General features: G+C 37.7%; 1 protein-coding gene and 1 pseudogene across 4 annotated transcripts in view; both read right to left on the bottom strand.

Annotated features, from left to right (window-relative positions):
- Positions 1-4,057: 4,057 nt before the first annotated feature.
- Positions 4,058-4,807, bottom strand: LOC144324765 (large ribosomal subunit protein eL29 pseudogene; annotated as a pseudogene).
- A 114-nt stretch (positions 4,808-4,921) lies between these two features.
- PIGN (phosphatidylinositol glycan anchor biosynthesis class N) overlaps positions 4,922-21,317 on the bottom strand; it is a 114,730-nt gene continuing 98,334 nt past the window's right edge. For all 4 annotated transcript variants that reach the window (XM_077891202.1, XM_077891193.1, XM_077891220.1 and 1 more), the window contains 3 exons: positions 16,172-16,214; positions 14,446-14,498; positions 4,922-6,962 (listed from right to left, as the gene is read on the bottom strand). In XM_077891202.1, the coding sequence (XP_077747328.1) occupies positions 6,839-6,962; positions 14,446-14,498; positions 16,172-16,214 (220 nt within the window). In that variant the 3' untranslated portion in view covers positions 4,922-6,838. The remainder of the gene's footprint in view (positions 6,963-14,445; positions 14,499-16,171; positions 16,215-21,317) is intronic.

Here is a 21,317-nt window from a genome sequence, read left to right as displayed (position 1 = left end):
TAGGTCATGGATGCCACAGTATTAAGGAGGGTAAAGCTCCTCTCAAAATAAGCCCAAGGGCGATGGTTTAAACAACGACCAGTTTCACAATAAGCTTTCAATTTTCTGGTTTCAACTGAATCCAGATGCATAAATACCAAAAATATTGAAGGGAAAAGGAAAGCCTAAGGATCTCTTTACAAGTTCCAGAAATACCCAGCTAAAAGGTTCCAGAAAAAAAATCATCAGCGATCTTGTCATTAAAGAGTAATTAATTCTACTTCTAGGTTTATGTGCTGATATCTTTATATCCACATTTTAGGGCAAACTATGGTTCTCCAATTTGTGATCCAGTAATTTTATGAGTTAGCCATGCAAGTGCTGTGATTCAGTCTGATTCTGTAAAGCTAACCTCCCCAAATGTATTAGTTTCTTAGGGCTGCCATAACAAATTATCACCAACTGGGTGGCCCAAGACAATGAAAATTGACTCTCTCATAGTTCTGGAGGCCAGAAGTTGTAAATGAAGCTGCTGGCAGGTCCATCCCGTCCCCACCCACCCTGTGAAGTAAATAAAGTTCCTTCCTTGCCTCTCCCGGCTTCTGGTGGCTTCCCTGGCTGGTGGCCACACCACTATCTTCATGTGGCTCTTCCTCTTGTCATCTCTTCCTTTACAAGGACACTTTGCTTTTGGATTTACGGCCTCCCTGGATGAGCCAGGATGATTTCATCTCAAAATCCTTAATTATATCTGCAATGACCCTTTTCCTAAGGAAGATCACATTGACAGGTCCAAGGGATTAGGATGTGGACATCTCTTTTAGGGGGCCATAAGCATGCTCTGGACTTTCAGGTCTTTATAAAACTTCAAGTGCTTGAAAAATAGCAAATATTTCCTTTCTTCTTTTAATGCTAATTTTAAAAAAAGTGAGGAAACTTGGTCCTTTTGCTTTATATACCATTTGGAAGACAGCTGGCATATGCTTCAAATGTTAAGAATCTGGTGCAAGTGTGCCCTGTGCCAATTGCACACGTGTAGGCAACTTCAAAAGTATGTTTTCCTAATTATACTGTTTACACTTGATTACACACATACGACGGAAGGGTCTAGTTTTCATATCACCTGCTTAGATACAGTGTGACTTCAGAAGCAAAAATATACAAACAGTTTTATGCAGGTTCCAGGACATGATGTTTTGGCAGAAACTGTTTAAAATGTAAAAGCAAAGCAAGCCTGCCAGCCAGCCAGTCTCACACTAGTTGTGGGATCTTGAGCAAATTATTTATAAATCACCCTGTGTTTCAGTTTTCCCATCTGTAAAATGGTATAATAATACCTACTTCACAGGGTTGTTATGAGGATTAAATAGTTTAGTATTTGTAAAGCATTTAAATAGTGTCTGGCACATGGTAAAGACCTTGTAAGTTTTATCACAATTTTTAAGAGTCATAATTAGAAATTGCACTAAGCATTGAAGAGATACATTTGCAAACACATTTAAAGCATGCATACCAATTAAAGTTCTTGGTTGCAAGTAAGAGAGATGCAAACAAAATTTTTTTTTGGAAATGAACGGGAAGGGTTACAAAATGGTTGGAACCAAGAAAAGCTGGGAAGCAGAGGACAAAGCCAAAGAGACCTGCAAAGAACATCACTGAACCATTCTGTCCCAACTGATTACCAATTTAGAAAGCATAAGGTAAAAAAGAATATACAAAAATAAACATGTTAAGTGAAGCTTTGGATTTGTCATTATCTACTGTGTCTTTAGAAATAAATAAAAATTAAAAAAAAAAAAACATTAACTAGTAATCACCTTCTATAGTAGCAAGTCACAAGAAAACAAGCCAATGTTTGCTGTAATGTATTTTTCTGGTAAAGGCTGTAAGATACAAGGTATAAAGACTTAGTCCAAATTCTATCAGGGCTATCTGATATGTGACAAACTGGAAGCTGTACTGAAGGGTCCCACATGAAAGACTAATTGATCATAGGCACAATTTATAGAGGCAAATAAAATTTTAAAGTTTTCCCACATTAAGTGTTACAACTTTCTCAGGAAAACAGATTCAATTAAGCATATAATACCCTTTTTAAAAGCACACTGTCACCAGTGTGACAAATTGAGGTTTTAAGTGTGAAAGTATATGGCAGCATTTTTTACCTTTTCTTTTTTTTAAAGATTTTTAATTTATTTATTTGAGACAGAAGAGAGAATGCAAGCAAGAAAGTGAGCAAGAGCAGGAACAGGAGCAGGAGCAGGGGGAAGGGTCAGAGGGACAGGGAAAAGCCGACTGTGTGCTGAGCAGGGTTCCTGATGCAGGGCTTGATCCCGGGACCCTGGAACCATGACCTGAGCCACAGGTACACGCCTAACTGACTGAGCTACCCAGGCGCCCCTATGGCAACATTTCTAAAGCATGTTTACCAGCTGGAAAGGATACTTGAAGGATGGTCTGCAGCCAAGCAAATGGAAATTGCTGGCATGCTGCTTTCTCCCTTCACAATGCACAGACCAGGTTAAATTCCTTAAGTACTAAAATAAATACACCTATTTAACTTCATTGGACTAAGTGCTTCTTAAATATATTTGGGCAGAGAACCCTTTTTATTTACTTATTTTTTAAAAAGATTTTATTTATTCATGAGAGACACACAGAGAGAAAGAGGCAGAGACACAGGCAGAGGGAGAAGCAGGCTCCATGCAGGGAGCCGGATGTGGGACTCGATCGTGGGTCTCCAGGATCACACCCTGGGCTAAAGGCAGTGCTAAACCCTGAGCCACCCAAGCTGCCCGGGAACCCTTTTTATTATGAGATCTATTTGTATCCTAAGGAACTGACTTTCTAAGGAACATACTTTGAGAAATGCTATGTGGCAAATAAATACTGAAGTACTAAGGGTGATGAGTTTGAAAAATTGTTATGTTTAGGTCTCTAAGGAAGTTAATAAGTGACACATTACTTCTCAAATGCCCTTGTTATAGAATGAGGTTTTTAAAAAATATTTTATTTATTTATTTATTCATGACAGAGAGAGAGAGAGAGAGAGAGAGAGAGAGAGAGGCAGAGACACAGGCATAGGGTGAAGCAGGGAGCCTGACATGGGACTCAATCCTGCGTCTCCAGGATCAGGCCCTGGGGTGAAGGCGGCACTAAACCGCTGAGCCACCCGGGCTGCCCATAGAATGAGTATTAAGTGTAGAATGGTATATCTCATATACCTTTTTTACATACCATGTTGATGCAAAAATGCTACAAGATATTACTACAGTACTGAAAACACATACCATAACAATCCCACTTCAAATCATTTACAGAAGATGAGCAAAACATAAAGAGATAAAGAATAGCTCTGAGGAGGTGAGATATTAGAAGTCCTCTCTGGCCTCTTAAAGGAGTCCTTGGAACTGCCAGAAAGGGGGTCCACTCCAAATGTCTGAGTTGTTTTAGTTCACTCTCTTCGGACTCTTTGACAACATCTAGGGTATATAGAGGAACTCACCAGGTTCTCCCCAGGAGAGTTGGAACCCTGCAGAGCTCCTGCCTGTCTCTGGAGAGAGTCCCCAGCAGAACCCCTCTCCTTCCCCATGGGCCTGCTCCATCAGAAATCACATTTTTGATGGCAGAGGTATGTACCAAAGGTGGAGGAGCAAAGGAGTCCCTAATTTGTGTATGAAAGTAGGGCTTGGAGATGGGGGGACATATATGCTCCTAATATCGGAGTTGGGTGAAACTTACAATGAGTTTTTTATGAGAAACAATATCATGAGTGATGAATAGGTATCTAGGTATGTATTCCAGTAGTCCAGCTCTATCAGGACTACTGATAGGTTAGGTCATTTTGTGGAATTACTATGAAAATATTTTACCATTTATAACATTTCCCTAAAAAAAAAAAAAGCATTCTGTGTTCTACATATAATAATACAGAAAACTAAAACATTGGCCAGTCATGGATGGATAGACTGCAATTAGTTTCTGAAGTCTTTGACTATCCACCAAGATTTATTCATGGTCTATGGCTTTTTTGTTCAGTATTTTCTCAATACGATATGCACTCTTTAATTCTTTAAAAACATTTTTTTAAAATTTAAATTCAATTAGCCAACACAGAGTACATACTTAGTTTCAGATGTAGTGTGCATTGGCACCCGTTAATTCTTTTTTTTTTTTTTTAACAGATCCTGCCGCAGGTTTATTTGTACAAATAGCACAGGAGGACACCAGGCCCATGCAGACAGAAGCCCAGGGGTCATACCAGTCCTTCCGTCCTCACACTGGCAGGCAGAAGCCTCTACACTGGAGCCTTTTGTGGGGGCATGGGCACCTTTAGGAGCCTGCGCTACAGAAGTAGAAGCAGGAGTAGAAGCAGGAGCTGGAGCCGGAGCCGGAGCCAGGGTCACAGCTGCAGCCTGGGCCTTGGTTTGAGCCTTGGCCTTGGCCTTTGGCCGGCAGAGCCTGAGACCTTTGGCAATGCAGGCATGTTTCCCGAGCTTGGGGTGAGCGATGTAGGCAAGTCGATTGAGCTTGCGGCTGCCGCCCTTTGGGATCTTGGGCTTAACCTCCTTGGGCTTGACAAGAGCCTTGATAGCCTCAGCACGTGCAGCCACGGCCTTGGCATTGTTGGCCTGCATCTTCTTCAGGCCCTTCTTGTTGTGCTTCTTGGCAAAGCGCATGTTCCTCAGGAACTTGGGGTCTACCCCCTTAAGAGATTTGTATCTTTGTGACTGGGGTTTCTTGATGCCATTTCTGTGCCATTTTCGTGACTGGTTGTGCATGGTGTGGTTCTTGGACTTGGCCATGTCTGCACCAAAGCCCCGGCACCCGTTAATTCTTATAGCAATTACTAATTTAAGCAAACGTTAATCAGCAAATAACTTTTGATTTGGAGATCTAGTATTAATAGTTAGAATGAAAAAATAAATGCTTTAAACAGAAATACATTTAAATCATATTTATTTTTTCTGTTATTAATATAAAAATATTTCAAAACACTTTAAGATATTTGACAAGCTGCAGAACAGAAAAGGCCTGTCTAGCAAAATGTTCTCAAGGAAGCCTGAGGGGTCCAGTAAACAGTGCAGCAATCCCAGCCTGTGGCTGCAGGTACATATTCCTGTTTTGTAGGCACACTGATTCAAAACAATATTAGGAAAAGATGTGCTTCAAAGAACAAAATAAAGATAAAGCACTGAGCACCTTTTACAATGCTGTAATAAAATATTCATTAATTCCTCTGTGTGAAAATTTGGGAAAAGATAGAAAGTAAAACTGGACATAAAAGGAGTTAAAATGGTGTTTATAAAGTAAGTTTTCTCTGACTCATGAAAAAACGGATTACAAATCCTCTGAGACAATGTGAAAGTTCATGGGTTTTATATCTGCCAGTGTCATAACCTGCTATGGCAGCTTCTTAGTTGTTGACTGAGATTTTATATTACAGACTGAAACATGTGGTCTTATACTGACATTGATCTCTTCTCTTGGAGTATGGTGCTGTCGTTGGTATACCATGAAGTACTATCACACACAAATTATAACCACACTTCATTATGAGCAGAAATTACAAAAGCACATTTTGCCAAACTGATTTTTGAATTTTCTAAATTGTGTTTGTTCACTAACCTGTCAATTTGAAAAACACGGTAATTTGCAGAGGACTTTTTTGTTATTAATGTGAGTTAGTAATGTTATAATTGAATTCAAAAGCAATTATTTTTTAAAAATGAGACTTAGAGCAGCAAAGCTTAGCATCAGCCAAAATCTACTGGCATACCACAGGCAAAAGGCCAACTCTACAGTAATATATAAAGGTTACTTTAAAAAAAAATAAAGGTTACTTTATGAAAAACCCAAATAAAAATTACTCTCAAAATATTTTGTCCATTAGAATTAGTTTACAAACAGAAATTTAAATTAAATGAGAAGACTCTAGGCCTCTGGGATAGGATTTTACAACTAGAAGACAGGAAATGTTAACACTGATATTTGTGATGTTGCAAGTTTAACCAGTGACTTAAAGAATTCTGTCAAAACATGTGATAAAAGGTATAGGGGTAACAGATACTGAGTCTACAATTAAAAAATTATCCTTTAAAAATTCTTCCCTTGAATGAAACACAAATACCAAGCATTTTCTACCTTTCTATCTCCAGAAATTCCAATGGGAATCCAGAAATGGAAAAAAAAATTAAAAAAAAAAAAGGAGTGAAGGGAAAACATGCATCTGCTGGTATATGATGGACACCCTGGAGACAGCACTAAGACGATGGTATGGGTGCACTCTGAAGGAGAATGGCAAACACTGGCCAGCACTGTTTCCACTAAAGCTTCAGGAAGTAACAGATCCTGACCATTTTCCTAGTGTTAGCATTTAGTAGGTAGAACTACTTGCAAAACCAGTGCTGAGAGTTGATAAATATTTATGGTGCCACCTGGTGATTTCCTTCAAGTTTCTCCATCACGGATTTTGGATATGATCGGTCCGCCCCCAAGGGAGCACATCCTCCTTTGTATGTGTGGGGAATTGTACAGTTGGTGACCAGACTGTTAACAGGTGCTCTGAAACATCAGTGAGAAGAGCTGCCAGCTAAAGGAAGAAAATGCAAGTGGAGAAAGTTTACTAAGCTTTTCGACAGATACAACCACTATTTCACATGTACAAAACCTAAAGAAAATGGAGGCTCCTTTATTCCAGACAACCTGTAAATTCAGAATTCCACATACAATTTTCTTTGTAGGAGCAGAATATGGCTGTATATCAATATCCATTTTCTTACTGAATCCTTGATAAGAGTTTAGTTTAAAAGGCAAATGAGAAACAGGATCCAGATGTTGAATGATGGCTTCAGCAGCATCATATGAGGTGGCTTTTGGATTTGCCATAGAGTTCGAGTTTCTTTGTCGTGAGTAGGTGTGCCAGGCCATTGAGCAACATTAGAACGATGGTCATGGACATGACGATCACATAGTGGCTTATGCTACAGAAGGAGAAAAGGAAACATGTTACAAGCAGAGAGAACACATATGGGAAAGAACATAAAATCCCTCTAAATAATGTTTCTAAATGTACCATAAAATATATAGAATTACAAAAGCTATCAATGATTTTTTTAAAAGTTTATTTATTTATTTTTTTAGTAATCTCTACACCCAACAGGGGGCTTGAACGCACTATCCTGAGACCAGGAGTCCCATGCTCTTCCAACTAAGCCAGCCAGGCATCCCATCAAAGATTTTGAAATACATATCAAATGTTAAAAAAACAAATTTGTTATAGAAGTAGTGATGAACATAAATAATATTTTGAGAAATCTCCAACAACTGTAATGTTATAAAAATGTCTGGTATTGGCAGTGCCTGTGTCTTTGTCATCAATAAAAGTATTGTCCCCAGGTTAAGTATTCCGATGTTTTAGAGCACGCTATCCTGTGCTTTGACACAGGAAGTACAGTTAGAAGTTGACACAGTTAGAAGTACTTTAACAAAACTACCAACCAAAGATACACACGTTATCCAAATTTAAATTCAAGGAAGTAGAAGTTTTATAGTCAAGAAATCTAAACAAAGGAAAAAGGATACATTTCTTCATTAATCTCCAAGTCAAAGCTACTGTCTCCCAGATTTTGCTCTTTTAGAGCTTTTATCACTTTTAATACTCTAAATTATTTAAAACACCCTTAACATTTTAAACTACTTTAATATAAATAATAAATATTAAATATGACTTGATTTCTTAACAAGATAAGCTTCATGAAGGGCACCTGAGTGGCTCAGTTGGTTGAGAGTCTGTCTTCAGCTTGGGTCATGATCCCAGAGTCCCAGGATCAAGCCCCGAGTCAGGCTCCCTACTCAACGGGGAGTCTGCTTATCCCTCCTTGTGCCTGTCTGCGCACACTCTTTCTCTTACTCGCTCTCAAATAAATAAAACCTTTTTTTTTTTTTTTAAAGATAAGTTTCATAAAATCAGGAGGTAGGTGGCTATCTTCAAATTTAGTGGAAGTCTATCTATAAAAGGTATTTCACAGATCACTTATCTCCTTACAGTGGCCTGAAATCACAAACTTTGGGCTCATTTAAGCTAACATTATTAGCAGGAAACAGTTGTGAAGCTCATCATCTTTAAGCAGTGGAGCCATAGGGCATTCAGCTTGTGATCTCTTCCATCAATCAAGTCTTGGTATCATCTCAGCATAGCAGAGTTAAAAGAGCATCTAATTTCAACTTGAAATGAGTTTAGCTGTTCCCACTCTCTCCCTTAACTATTTTGACATCACTTAAATCAGGAAGTCTCAAGGTGTACATGTGATGGTAGAGGGACAGGGTCTCTGTGTGGAGAGGCATATAGAGGCACAAACAAGGCCTGCCTGTACAAGGGGTGATAAAAGGTTGACTACACTTTTAAATCAGGGTAATGGGCAACAGAAACAGGCCATATCTGTTGGATGCACTGGAGAAGAAAAAGTTTGAGAATCATTGATTTTAATAAAGCTTAGTATTCACTGTAAGAGTAAAGGTATTTTATGGTACTTATTAATTACATTTAGGAGGATATTAAAATAGTATTGAACATAATGAGAAGTTTCATTATATTCAGAGAGAAATGATACTTTAGTTGTCATTTGTATTTTAATAAGGTATAACAATAATGCATATGGGAACAGAGTCCAAATGAACACTACCATCAAATCAAACCAATCAAACTGATGATGCTGACTCTATTCACCTCATACCAAATACACTTAGAACATAAATTTTATAGTTATGAAGATTACCTCAAAGGAAATGCAGTTTAAGAACTGCACTAGTTTAAAAAATGCACTTCTTTCAGGATGCAATATAAAAGGCAGTACTCTAAAGTTTACAACCTGCTATGAATGAAGATACAGTATAAAAGATCAAAAGGAGAAAATACTAAATTGTAGCTCTGTCAGCCCAACTCAGTTTTATGACCTGGGCAGGATATTTTTCACATGGCTGTTATAAGAACACCTGATGACATAAGGTTCTCCAGAAAACCACTGAGCTGATAGCTGCAGGCTCAGTTGATTATACAGATTGGAGTATATTCCTTTAAGAGTCTCAATTTAGTTCTGGTAAAATCTGCTCTGAAGATATATTTCTAAACATATTGGACTATACCCATAAACAGAAATACTGTCTCATAACCTAATAATATATATAATCTTCATTTTTAAAGAAACTATTACTTATTTGTTAACCTGAAACTAATAGCTTAGGAATCTCTCAAACCTATTTTGAAAACCCACTGCAATCACCATGATGACATTATGACCATTATAGATACTTGCAGACTACATTCATGGGGTTTGGTGAGCTCCCACTCCTCTCTAGAATTCTGGGACACATTCTCACCATTCTGTATTCATAAAGCAATCAAGTAGTAAGGACAGAAGGACAACATTCTACTGCGTATAATAAGCATGTTACGGCTAACGTTATTAACTATATTACTAATAAAAATGAGTTTAGAAATAAAATTTGTCGCAAAGGGAAACCACTACAGGAGCACAATGCAAATAACTATGGATTCCATTAAGGAAACTCTGTCAATAGGTTTAATAACATCTGCAACATGACAAGAAATATGTCAACATTTCTTATATACATTCATACAGGAATAATTAGAAACCCAAAACTTAAAAGCAACATTCTCACAAAGAGAATGCAGAAAAAAGTACAATGGTGAAGTTTTGATATGTGAACCCTATTATATGGTGCTTTAGCTTTGAATCTTGAAGCATATTTTCTAGCCATTATCCAAGCCTTTTCCTGGCAATAAATTAGACGCGGATGAAGGTGCATGAACCACTCCTGCCCCTCAGACCTATACCACATGGTTCACCGAGGGATCTCTACTACGTAGGATACAAAGAAAAGATTATAGAATTCTAACTTATTGACAGGAGCAGCAGCAAATCAAAAACAGCCCCCTGCAGCCTAAATCAGGGCAATTAGATTTAGAAAGCCTAATTTCTCTAACTCAGATTTCATTTTATTTCACCATCTCAACCCTCTCCATCACCCCCTCTGCTCTGCAATTATTTTCCTTTGTTAAGAGGGCATTTTATAGACATTATAATAGAAGACAAAGAGTAAGGCAAGGAGGTATTTCTGCTGGGGTGACCAGGAGAATATGCGGGGAATTTATGGAGTATTGTTCATTGCCTTCAGCCTGATGAACTGAACCTGAGCTCTGAAGTCCCCTATTACACCTGTCTTCGAGAAGGCTCTCAGAACAAGTGTCCCATTTCACTAACAGGAGTTAAATCTGTAAGGGCAAAGCACTGACACTGAGACAAACTGCGGTTTAAACTAACTTATTAACTGGCTATGCCCCATCACCTTTCCAACCCCTCTGGATTTTGTGGGGGTAATGAGTATACCAGGACAACAGACACAAACCAGGACTGTTTCAGGTAAACCTGTACATGTAGTCACTCTGTGTGTAGGGCAGCTCCCATTACAAATAAATACTATTACCACAAAATATTTGTACAGCAGTTTTTACCCTGTATGCATTAATCAATCATATAATTTTAAATAAGTATCATCAATAAATTATAGTATTGAAACATAGAGTTAATATCCTTTTCTCATGGCTAGTACTGCAGAGCAGGGGTCAGTCATCAAAGCATTCTTGACCTGCAAGTGCTAATGCACCGTTTTGTTCCCCTTGGTTTGAATGATGCTCAATGTTTGTCTTATGCATTTATAGTCTCTCTTTCTGCAATTATTTTGTGCTCTGATGAATACTTTATTCCCATGATGGTTATGCAAAGGAATGTAAGAAATAGGCCTGAAGGTACCAGGCCAGTGCCAGGAAAAACGTCATGCTAGATGTTAAATACAAGTTTTGCAATGGCTCAAAGCCTCTTTTAAAAAAGATCAAGTGAGCACAGGCAACAAAAATAAAAATAAATAAATTGGACTACATAAAAATTAAAAACTCTTGTGCATCAAAGGATACAATCAACTATGGCTCATCCTACTGGCTCATTGCCTCCTAATCAATATTTCTTTCTCCTTTAAGTCATATATATATATATATATATATATATATATATATATATATATATATAACGATTTTATTTATTTGAGAGAGAGAGAGCTAGTGAGCACTTGAGTTGAGGGAGAAGCAGATGGAAAGGGAGAGGCAGACTCCCCGTTGAACAGGATGCAGGTTTGGGGCTTGGTCCCAGGGATCATGACCTGAGCTGAAGGCAGATACTTAACTGACTGTGCCACCCAGGGTCCCTTAAGTCCTATATTATTAAAACTTTGCAGTGAATGGTTCCTTTGGAACAATCACAAACATAGGATGAGACACAAAGCCACTTTTAAGAAAGAGTTTATTAGAGTTACAAAACAAAAACTTTGGGAAATTCCCTGTAAGTAGAAGTGAGAAGGAATGGGAATTCTAATAGCCTTGACTACTGAAGTGCTGCCCTCTGGACCTGCCTAACCATTTACTAGTCTGTGACATAAGCAAGTCACAATTTCCTTAGGGCCATAGTGTCCTTATCTCAAAAATGAGGACAATAACTATATCTACTGTGAAGAATATCTACTTTATAGCGTTGTGATAAAGATCACATGAAATAATGTGTTGGAAGATATTTAAACACTGTAGCACAACACAAAATGTTGGTCATTTGTGGCAGAGGTGTGACTGGGGGCAATCCTTTGACTGCCATCTTAACTTCCTACTCAAGTTTGAGCTTCTACCTTATTTTGCCTTTACCTAATGTAAGCCGATTCCCTGATCTCTGAACTGCCTTCATCATGTCTTATAGAACTCCTATCTCAAATAACCAACTGCTGGGCATGTGAACTCTGTGTTGCAATGCACAGCCTTGTTCTGACCTTGTGGGTAAATCTCTGCCTCTACTCTACTCTGTAAATAAGCTTATTCCACTTAGGCCCCCGAATTGATATATCTAGGGACATTCACTCTCCCAACTCCTTCCAATATCATTTACTCATGCTCATGAGTAAAATGAAATGACAAAATCTCAGAGAGGTGAGTGTATTCCATGTGGTTATTGCTGGTATTTCACCTTTCCTTTCTAATTAAGCTTGGAAGAGTAGTCTATACTTAAAACTCTATTTCCTGACCTCTCATTTCATTTATTCATTTCCCTTTAATTTTTATCGGTCATACATGCAGTACTAAAAACATAAAATAGTGGAGAAAGATTTATAATGTAAGGTTTATAATGAAAATCGAGAATCCTCATTCCTCCTTACCCACTTCTCAGGACACTTCTGAGTACCTCCTCTGGCCACTTTTCTTTTTTTTTTTTTTCTCCTCTAAGATTTTATTTATTTATTCATGAGAGACACAGAGAGAGAGAGGGGCACAAACACAGGCAGAGGGAGAAGCAGGCTCCATGCAGGAAGCCTGACATGGGACTCGATCCCGGGTCTGCAGGATCATACCCCGGGCTGCAGGCGGCGCTAAACTGCTGCACTACCGGGGCTGCCTTGGCCACTTCTTTTTTTAGATCTTCTGGTAGTTACCTCCTTACCATGAATTAGTATCTTTATGTTGCTATTTATTGATACATCAATTTAAAACATTATATATTAAGTCCTTTCTAGGAAAGAGGAGAATTGAGCCTACTTACACTATGCTCTACTCATTTCACTTTTAGGTATTTTTTCTTCTACTAGTTTTTCTTCTATTTTTTTTCTGTATGAGTTGTCTTTGAAGGACAATTTATATGTAAGAAAATGGAACTATTTTAAGTGTCCAGTTAGATGCATACTGACACATGCATACCATGTAACCATCATCACTGGTATACCATGTAACCATCATTACTGTTAAGATAGAAAACATTTCTATCACCCCAAGAGTTTCCACATTCCCTTGTACAGTCAAGCTCATCCTAACCCTCATGAGGTGGAGGATGATGACATTGCACAATAGTGTGAATGTACTTAATGTACTGAACTGTACACACATAAAAATACTACATTTTATGAGAATACGTTCCAAACAAAATTCTGGCTTATGTCTAAAACGAAAAAAACTTAAACTTTGGAGAGAGTAAGGAGAGGTATGTCAAACACAAGAAACACTCTGAAGGATAAAAAATAGAACTATAGAATAACATCAATGCTAATAGCTGCTTTTACTGAAGCTTCTTAGATGCCAGGCACAGTGCTAAATGCCCTATGTGGACTCATCCATTCAGACAACTACATGAGACAAGGGAGAGATTAGAGAGATTAAGTTATTAGCTGATAGTCTTGCAGCTGAAAGGTAGCAGCAACTGTTTAAGCCAGGTTGCTCTGGTCTAAAGCTCATGTTCTAACCCACTATTTTATCTGGACACTTTGGCATCAGAGGGCTGGAGAAAGAGAGAGACATCAAAACTTCTCTTAAGCATTCAAGCTTAAGAGTAATGATAACAAAATGATCTAGGGACACCTTTTATATGCCTGGCACATATGGAATGAAGAAGATTTAAATTAGATGAGGCAGGGAGGCAAAGCTATATATAAATATAAGAAAGTAGGACCAGGAGTGAGCTGCCTAAGAGGTAGGAACAGAGGACAGAATAGACTCTAAAAGAGTCTCATCCAAGTCTACACAATTCCCAGCAACATAAGTGAAATAAATATTGACTAAATGAAATAAAAACAGTCTATAAAGATGTATTCTTTCTCTGAATGCATTTGAAAACAAAAAAAGCAAAAAGATCAATTTGCTTTCTTTCTCTGAAAGAAGAAATTTAACAGATTATGGCAATCATTCATATTCAAATCATAAAGAAAAAAAACGACTTTTGGTCCAGATTATACTTTAACACCGTTGTAGGTCTCATGTGTTAAATGTTCTCATATTAAAGATTCTAAGAGGCAGATAATGATTATATGCAATTTAAGTTGCCATATAAAATCCATACTGTCACTGAGTGCTTCATTTTTCTAAAGAGACTGAAAGATTGTTAAGAACAGATAACTCCAGGGCAGCCTCAGTGGCCCAGTGGTGTAGCATCGCATTCAGCCCAGGGCGTGATCCTGGAGACCCGGGATGGAGTCCCATGTTAGTCTCCCCGCGTGGAGCCTGCTTCTCCCTCTGCCTGTGTTTCTGCTCCCCCCCCCCCTCTCTCTGTCTCTCATGAATAAATAAATAAAATCTTAAAGAAACAGATAAGTCTAAAAGTGACTGACTCTAAAAACCCAGATCAGATTCAAGCAAACTGCCCTATAGTCCTTTCCAGAGTTAGCATCTGTCCACACACTAGCCCAAGAAAACATTTGGTAATGTGTTAATGCTAAGAATTGGAGAGACATGTCTCACTTCCAGAGGCTTAAAATAATTGGTACATGCTCTGTTTACCTCAAAAATCAAATTGGCATCTTCTAGTAAGATATCAAAAAATTTTTTCACTGTACTTTTAAGAATTTCAATGTGAATATATACTGTACCTTGTTCCAATCTCAAGCCAGCTGCCATAATCCTTGACCAAGAAGAAAAAATGCTGTAAAATAAATACATGGCTCCATTAAAAAACAAAGGTATTTTGATTCAGATGAAAAACAATGTTATTTTAGGATTAAGAGTTTCAGATTTCTGACCTCTCATAATTACTATCTGACTAGAATCTGTAAGAATATGCCCTTTACAAAAATTTTTACTTGGACTACATGAGCAATATCCTAAAAGCCAGATGTAGCATTACCATTCAATCAAATGAATACAAAAGTGACATTTACAAATAACTAAAAATAAAGATAACCAACTTAATTTTTTTTAAAGTATGCTGTAATGCAACATCGGGCTTGAACTCAAAACCCCAAGATCAAAAGTCACAGGCTCTACTGACTAAGCTAGCCAGGTGCCCCAAAGACAACCAATTTTAATAAAAGATACTAAATAATACCAAGACCTCAGTGAAAAAAAGCCATATCATCCATTTATCAACAAATATCTACTGATAGCCTACTATGTGTGGTCAATTTCAGAAATATATTGGATATCTAGTTCAACAGAACACAAAAATGCTCTCATCTAAATCAAGTGACTAGGAATCTGACTGGGAAGTTACACTACTTGGTGTCTCTAATCAGTTCTAGCACACGATGTTACACATGAAGAATTAGCTCTACCCAAAAAGAAGTCTTGTCTTTGCCTTCAGTTACTTGGAGTGACTCCTAGGACCAAGAAATATGCCCAATGGGAATATTTTTGCCTTGGGGCCTTAGCCACTGGGCAGTCTAATAATGTGATTTATACTGTGGGCTTTGGGCCATGCAGTATCAGTTCCACCTTAGAAGGACTGAACATTAAAGGTCAGTCATGGGAACAAAATGTGATTGATCCTTATTAAAAGTTGACATTGGGCTCTGATGAGCCTCATTGGCATACTCCCTATGAATACCACACATTAATGCTGGAAGAGTAATGCTGACTTAGTAATTCTGACTCCACAGGAGAGGAGGACCAGAGCTCCACATCCGGACCCTTCCTAGACTCTGCCTTTTGAGGCTCCTCCCTTGGCTAACTTTAATCTGTATCCTTTCCTGTAATAAACCATAACTGTGAATATGATGGTTTACAGTGAGTTTTGTCCTTCTAGTGAATTATCAAAGCTGAGGGCAGTTTTGAGAACCCCATGAACTTGAAGGTGTAAAATACGTTCTTTTTCTTGATATACTACATACAAGAGTTCCACCTGCATGCTCCTTACTCAGAACTCAACTAGTAGAGCCATTAACTTAGTAACATTTTTCCACCTGAAAAGCTCCACTTCCCCTCTTTCCTTCCTTCCCTTCCTTTTCTCAATCTCAGAGAATGGTTAGAAATATCAACATTTCAAGTAGGAAAATGATGTATTATCTAAATCAAAAGTTAGCTTTTTCTGTTAACTTTCTATGGAAGGCTCATTTCAGAACAATGCACCGTAGAAGAGTAAGGTATAAAATGACAGGTTCAAATAAGTCAAGTAAAAAGACTTTTGACATCTTCAAAAGAACACCATTTCTGCATAAGTCATATAAAAAGAAAGTAATTTTATATGTGTAAATTATGGCATCACTTATAACTTAATACCTAAAGATTTCACATGCAGAAATGCATTCAGATTTCTCTTGATTAAATTAAATCAGCACTTAGCTTCTCAATCTTTATACTAAATATCCAATAATGTCTTACCAAAGCCATAATGTCTGATATGATGAGAACCATGAGAAAAAGGCTGGAAAAAAATAAAGGAAGATTACACATAATAGAACAGGTGCATTTTTAAGGCACATTAAAATAAAAATGAGAATAATCAAATAACCCTCTATTAGTATTTTTGCTCCTGAAAAATACTACTTTAGACAAGAGCTCTTTTTGCATTGTAATGAGCAACTGTCCCACAGTGATGGGCTGGAATTCAAAAATGCTATTTAGGGATCCCTGGGTGGCGCAGCGGTTTGGTGCCTGCCTTTGGCCCAGGGCGCGATCCTGGAGACCCGGGATCGAATCCCACGTCGGGCCCCAGTGCATGGAGCCTGCTTCTCCCTCTGCCTATGTCTCTGCCTCTCTCTCTCTCTCTCTGTGACTATCATAAATAAATAAAAATTAAAAAAAATGCTATTTAACACTTTGAATATTTATTTTGATAGGAAAAGGACATGAATTATGATATTTATTTATTTATTTATTTATTTATTTAGGAGGGATAGAGGGAGAGAGGGAGAGAAGGAAGGGCAGAGGGAAATGGAGAGACTCCCAAGCAGGCTCCATGCTCAGCACAGAGCTGATGTGGGGCTTGATTTCATGACTTTGAGATCATGACCTGAGTTGAAACCAAGAGTCAGATTCTTAATCAACTGAGCCACCCAGGCTCCCAGAATTATGATTTTTAATTAAACTTTTTATTTGAGATAATCACATGTAATTATATAATATAGAGGGATCTCATGTACCCCTGGCCTAGTCTCCCTTAAGGTAATATCTTATAAAACTCTAGGACAATATCACAACCAGGTTATTGACACTGTTACTGTCAAGATAAAGAAGGTTTCCATTATTACAAGGATCCCTCATGATACTGTTTTATAGCCACATCTATCCTCCCTCCACTGAACTCCTGCCAAATCCCTAACCCCTGAAAACCAGTAATCTGTTCTCCATTTCTATAATTTTGTCATTTCAAGAGTGCTGCATAAGTGGAATCACTCATATCACTCTTTGTAACCTGTTGGGATTGTGTTTCGGCATAATTCCCTTGAGATTCATCTAAGGTATTGTGTTAATAGTTTGATCTTTTTTATTGCTGAGTGGTACTCCATTTATGGGTGTACCACAGTCTGCTTAACCATTCAAACACCAAAAGACATTATAAATAAAGATGCTATAAATACCTGAGTATAGTTTATGCAAACCTAAGTTCTCATTTCTTTTTTTTTTTTTAAGATTTTATTTATTTATTCATGAGAGACACACACAGAGAGAGAGAGAGGCAGAGACATAAGCAGAGGGAGAAGCAGGCTCCATGTAGGATACCTGATGTGGGACTTGATCTTGGGTCTCCAGGATCATGCCCTAGGCTGAAGGCAGACAGTTAACTGCTGAGCCACCCAGGCATCCCTAAGTTCTCATTTCGTTAGGAAAACTACCATGAAATGTAATTGTTAGATCTTACAGCTGTTGCATGTTACCTTTAATAAGAAACAAAAACTCTTTTCAGAGTGGTTATACCATGCACGTACCCATCTGTAATACATGAGAACAATTAATGATACTTCACTATGGTTTTAATATGCATTTCCTTAATCATTAAGGATGTTGAACAGCTTCGACCCCATCTATACATGCTCTCAGATCTTTTGCTCATTTTCTCATTAAATTGTTTGGTGTTTACTGTTGAGTTTTAAGAGTTCTTTATATATTCTGGATAATAGCCCTTGGTCACATACATAGTTTGTAAATATTCTCTGTCAGTATGTAGCTTGTCTTTTCATTCTCTTAAAAGGGTCTTCTTTTTTATAGAGCAAAATCTCTTAGTTTTGATGAAGTCCAATTTATTAATTTTTCCTTATATGGATTATGGTTTCCGTGTGAAGCCTAACTCTTTTCCTAGCCCAAATCACAAAGATTTTCTCTTACACTTTTCCTAAAAGTTTGAATCTGTGGTCTATTTTGAGTTAACTTTTATGTAAGGTGAAAGATTTTCATCAAGATTTTAAAAAACACAGCATGCCTACTTGATTTTCATAACAAGGCAATGAAGAACATAATGCTCATGTGTAATACAGAATCCTAGCTTTCTGATTTGCAGAAGAAATGGAAAAATTTCCCTCTCCCATTAAGGTATCATAGCAATTAGGTAATAAAAGGGAAAAATGCAAATCCTAAAGTGTTCTCAGATTTTAAAATTTCATAAATACAAAGGTGCAAGAAAACTGTAGATTTCCCTCATTTCACAAGTTAAATGTTCTAAAAAAGTCTTTCCTCCAGGGAAAACTCATGTGATCAATTAGTGAATTGCATTACACAGTTCCATTTCAACTGAGCCAGTTGAAATGACTAAGTCAGTACGCTTAGTCTAAAATCATCCTTGACTTCTTTTTAAGACATAACCGTTTTTCGGGGATCACTGAGGGGCTCAGCGGTTTAGCGTCTGCCTTCAGCCCAGGGCGTGGTCCTGGAGTCCCAGGATCGAGTCCTGCATCGGGCTCCTTGCATGGACCCTGCTTCTCCCTCTGCCTGTGTCTCTGCCTCTCTCTCTCTCATGTCTCTCATGAATAAATAAATAAAATCTTAAAAAAAAAAAGACATAACTTTTTCTAGTTAGAAAAGGTCTGAAAATACAGTAATGGAACTCAATAATTCACAAACACAGACATATATAGCACAAGTCAGACATCATATCTAACTGGAGTGTTATGTATCATTCAAAACAAGTCTGATATAACAGACATACAACAAGTGCGTTACACTAAGAGTTTGTGGAGGACACAATGATAATTCAGTACAACCTTCTATCCAAAGCACCGATTCTCAAAGTAACTATCCCAAAGAAAGCTCTGTCTAGAATAAACTTTAATGGTTCCAATTACTGAATCCATCCCAATTTACACAGCCCCAATTATTACAAAATGCTTTCCTTCTTTGAATCAAAATCAGTGAAACAAAAATTCCACCCTTTGGCACTAGTTCTTCTGAGACAAGATGAAAAAAATAAATAATCTACACATTAAATGTAAGCCCTATCAAAATACCACCAGCATTTTTCTTTTTTTTTTTTTTTTTAATTTTTATTTATTTATGATAGTCACAGAGAGAGAGGGAGGCAGAGACACAGGCAGAGGGAGAAGCAGGCTCCATGCACCGGGAGCCTGACGTGGGATTCGATCCTGGGCCTCCAGGATTGCGCCCTGGGCCAAAGGCAGGCGCCAAACCGCTGCGCCACCCAGGGATCCCCCACCAGCATTTTTCAAAGAGCTAGAACAAACAATCTTAAAATTTGTATGGAACGGCTAAAGACCTCAAATAGCCAAAGCCTTGAGAAAGCAAAGCAAAGCCTGAGGCATCACAATTCCAGACTTCAAGCTATATTGCAAAGCTGTAGTCATCAAGACAGTATGGTACTGGCAGAAAAACAGACACATAGATTAATAGAACAGAACAAAAAATTCAGAAATGGACCCATAAGTATATGGGCAACTAATATTTGACAAAGCAGGAAAGGATATCTAATGGAAAAAAGACAGTCTCTTCAACAAATGGTGTTGGGAAAACTGGAAGCAACAAGCAGAAGAATGAAACTGGATCACTTTTTAACACTATACACAAAAGGAAATTCAAAATGGATGAAAGACCTAAATGTTAGACAGGAAACCATGAAAATCCTAGAGGAGAACACAGGATTTGACACTGGCCATAGCAACTTCTTAGACTCATCTCTGGAGGCAAGGGAAACAAAAGCAAAAATGAACTACTGGGTCTTCAGAAAAAAGGCTTCTTGGGGTGCCTGAGTGGCTCAGTTGGTTGAATGCCTGACTCTTGATTTTGGCTCAGGTCATGATCTCAGGGTTGTGAGATTGAACTCCACAACTAGTGTGGAGCCTGTTTAAGCCTGTCTCTTTCCCTCTTCCTCTTCTTTTGCCTTTCACTCCCTTTCTGCTTTTCACTCTCTTCCTGTCTGGAAAAAAAAAAAAGGATAAAATGTTTCTGCACAGTGAAGGAAACAATCAACAAAACTTAAAGGCAACCTTCGCAATGGGAGACGATATTTGCAAACGACATATCTGATAAAGTGTTAGTATCCAAAATCCATAAAGACCTTATTAAACTCAATACCCAAAAAACAAATAATCCAGTTAAGAAATGGACAGAAGACACGAATAGACATTTTTTCAAAGAAGACATACAGATGGCTAACAGACATGAAAAGATGCTCAACATACTCATCAATAGGGAAATATAAATCAAAACTATAATGAGATATTACCTCACACCTGTCAGAATGGCTAACACTAATACAAGAAACAATGGATGTTGGCGAGGATGTGGAGAAGGGAACCCTGTAACACTTACATTCTTAGTAGGAATGCAAACTGGTGCAGCTATTCTAGAAAATGATATAGAGGTTCCTCAAAAAGTTAAAAATAGAACTACCCTATGATCCAACAATTGTACTACTGGATATTTAACCAGAGGATACAGAAATACTGCTTTGAAGGGACACGTGCATCTCTACCTTGACAGTTAGTTTTTCATTGTGCCAGTCTTAGGACACAGTTACCACACACACACACACACACACACACACACACACACACACACACACTCCTCCACTTCTCAATCCACAGATTACCAGTTCTTCTTAAACCTTGAAATCCCTGCTAAAGATATGTATTCACTAACACAGATAGAAAGTACATGTCATTTACCACTTTTTTATTGCATCTAAGTAACTATTTCTTCTGTGATATTGACAAGGTATAAATGTTTTTACTGTTAAATTTATGTAAATATCCTGTAAAAACACTAAATTAAACTGGAAAGAAATTTCTACTATTTTTAAACAGTGGAAGAAAATCTTTTAAAATTATTACTGTTATTATGGCATATGCATAATAATATGCTAAACCCAGTTCTAGCTTAAACTCATCAAAAAGAACATGCAAATTTATGCTAATATTAGTTATTTCTTTCAGCATTGAATATGCCAGTTTGATTCAAGAATAACAGAGGTGCTAAGAAGCTTTGTATTTATCTCAAGTGTCTTTCAGAGAGGCTGATCAGTCCTGTGCTGATGAGGCAATTTCATTAGTTAAAAAAAGCAAAGTTGAGTTGGTAGCTT

Source organism: Canis aureus, chromosome 1, assembly GCF_053574225.1.
Source record: "Canis aureus isolate CA01 chromosome 1, VMU_Caureus_v.1.0, whole genome shotgun sequence".
Taxonomy (NCBI): domain Eukaryota; kingdom Metazoa; phylum Chordata; class Mammalia; order Carnivora; family Canidae; genus Canis; species Canis aureus.
This window is presented reverse-complemented; position numbering and strand designations above follow the sequence as displayed.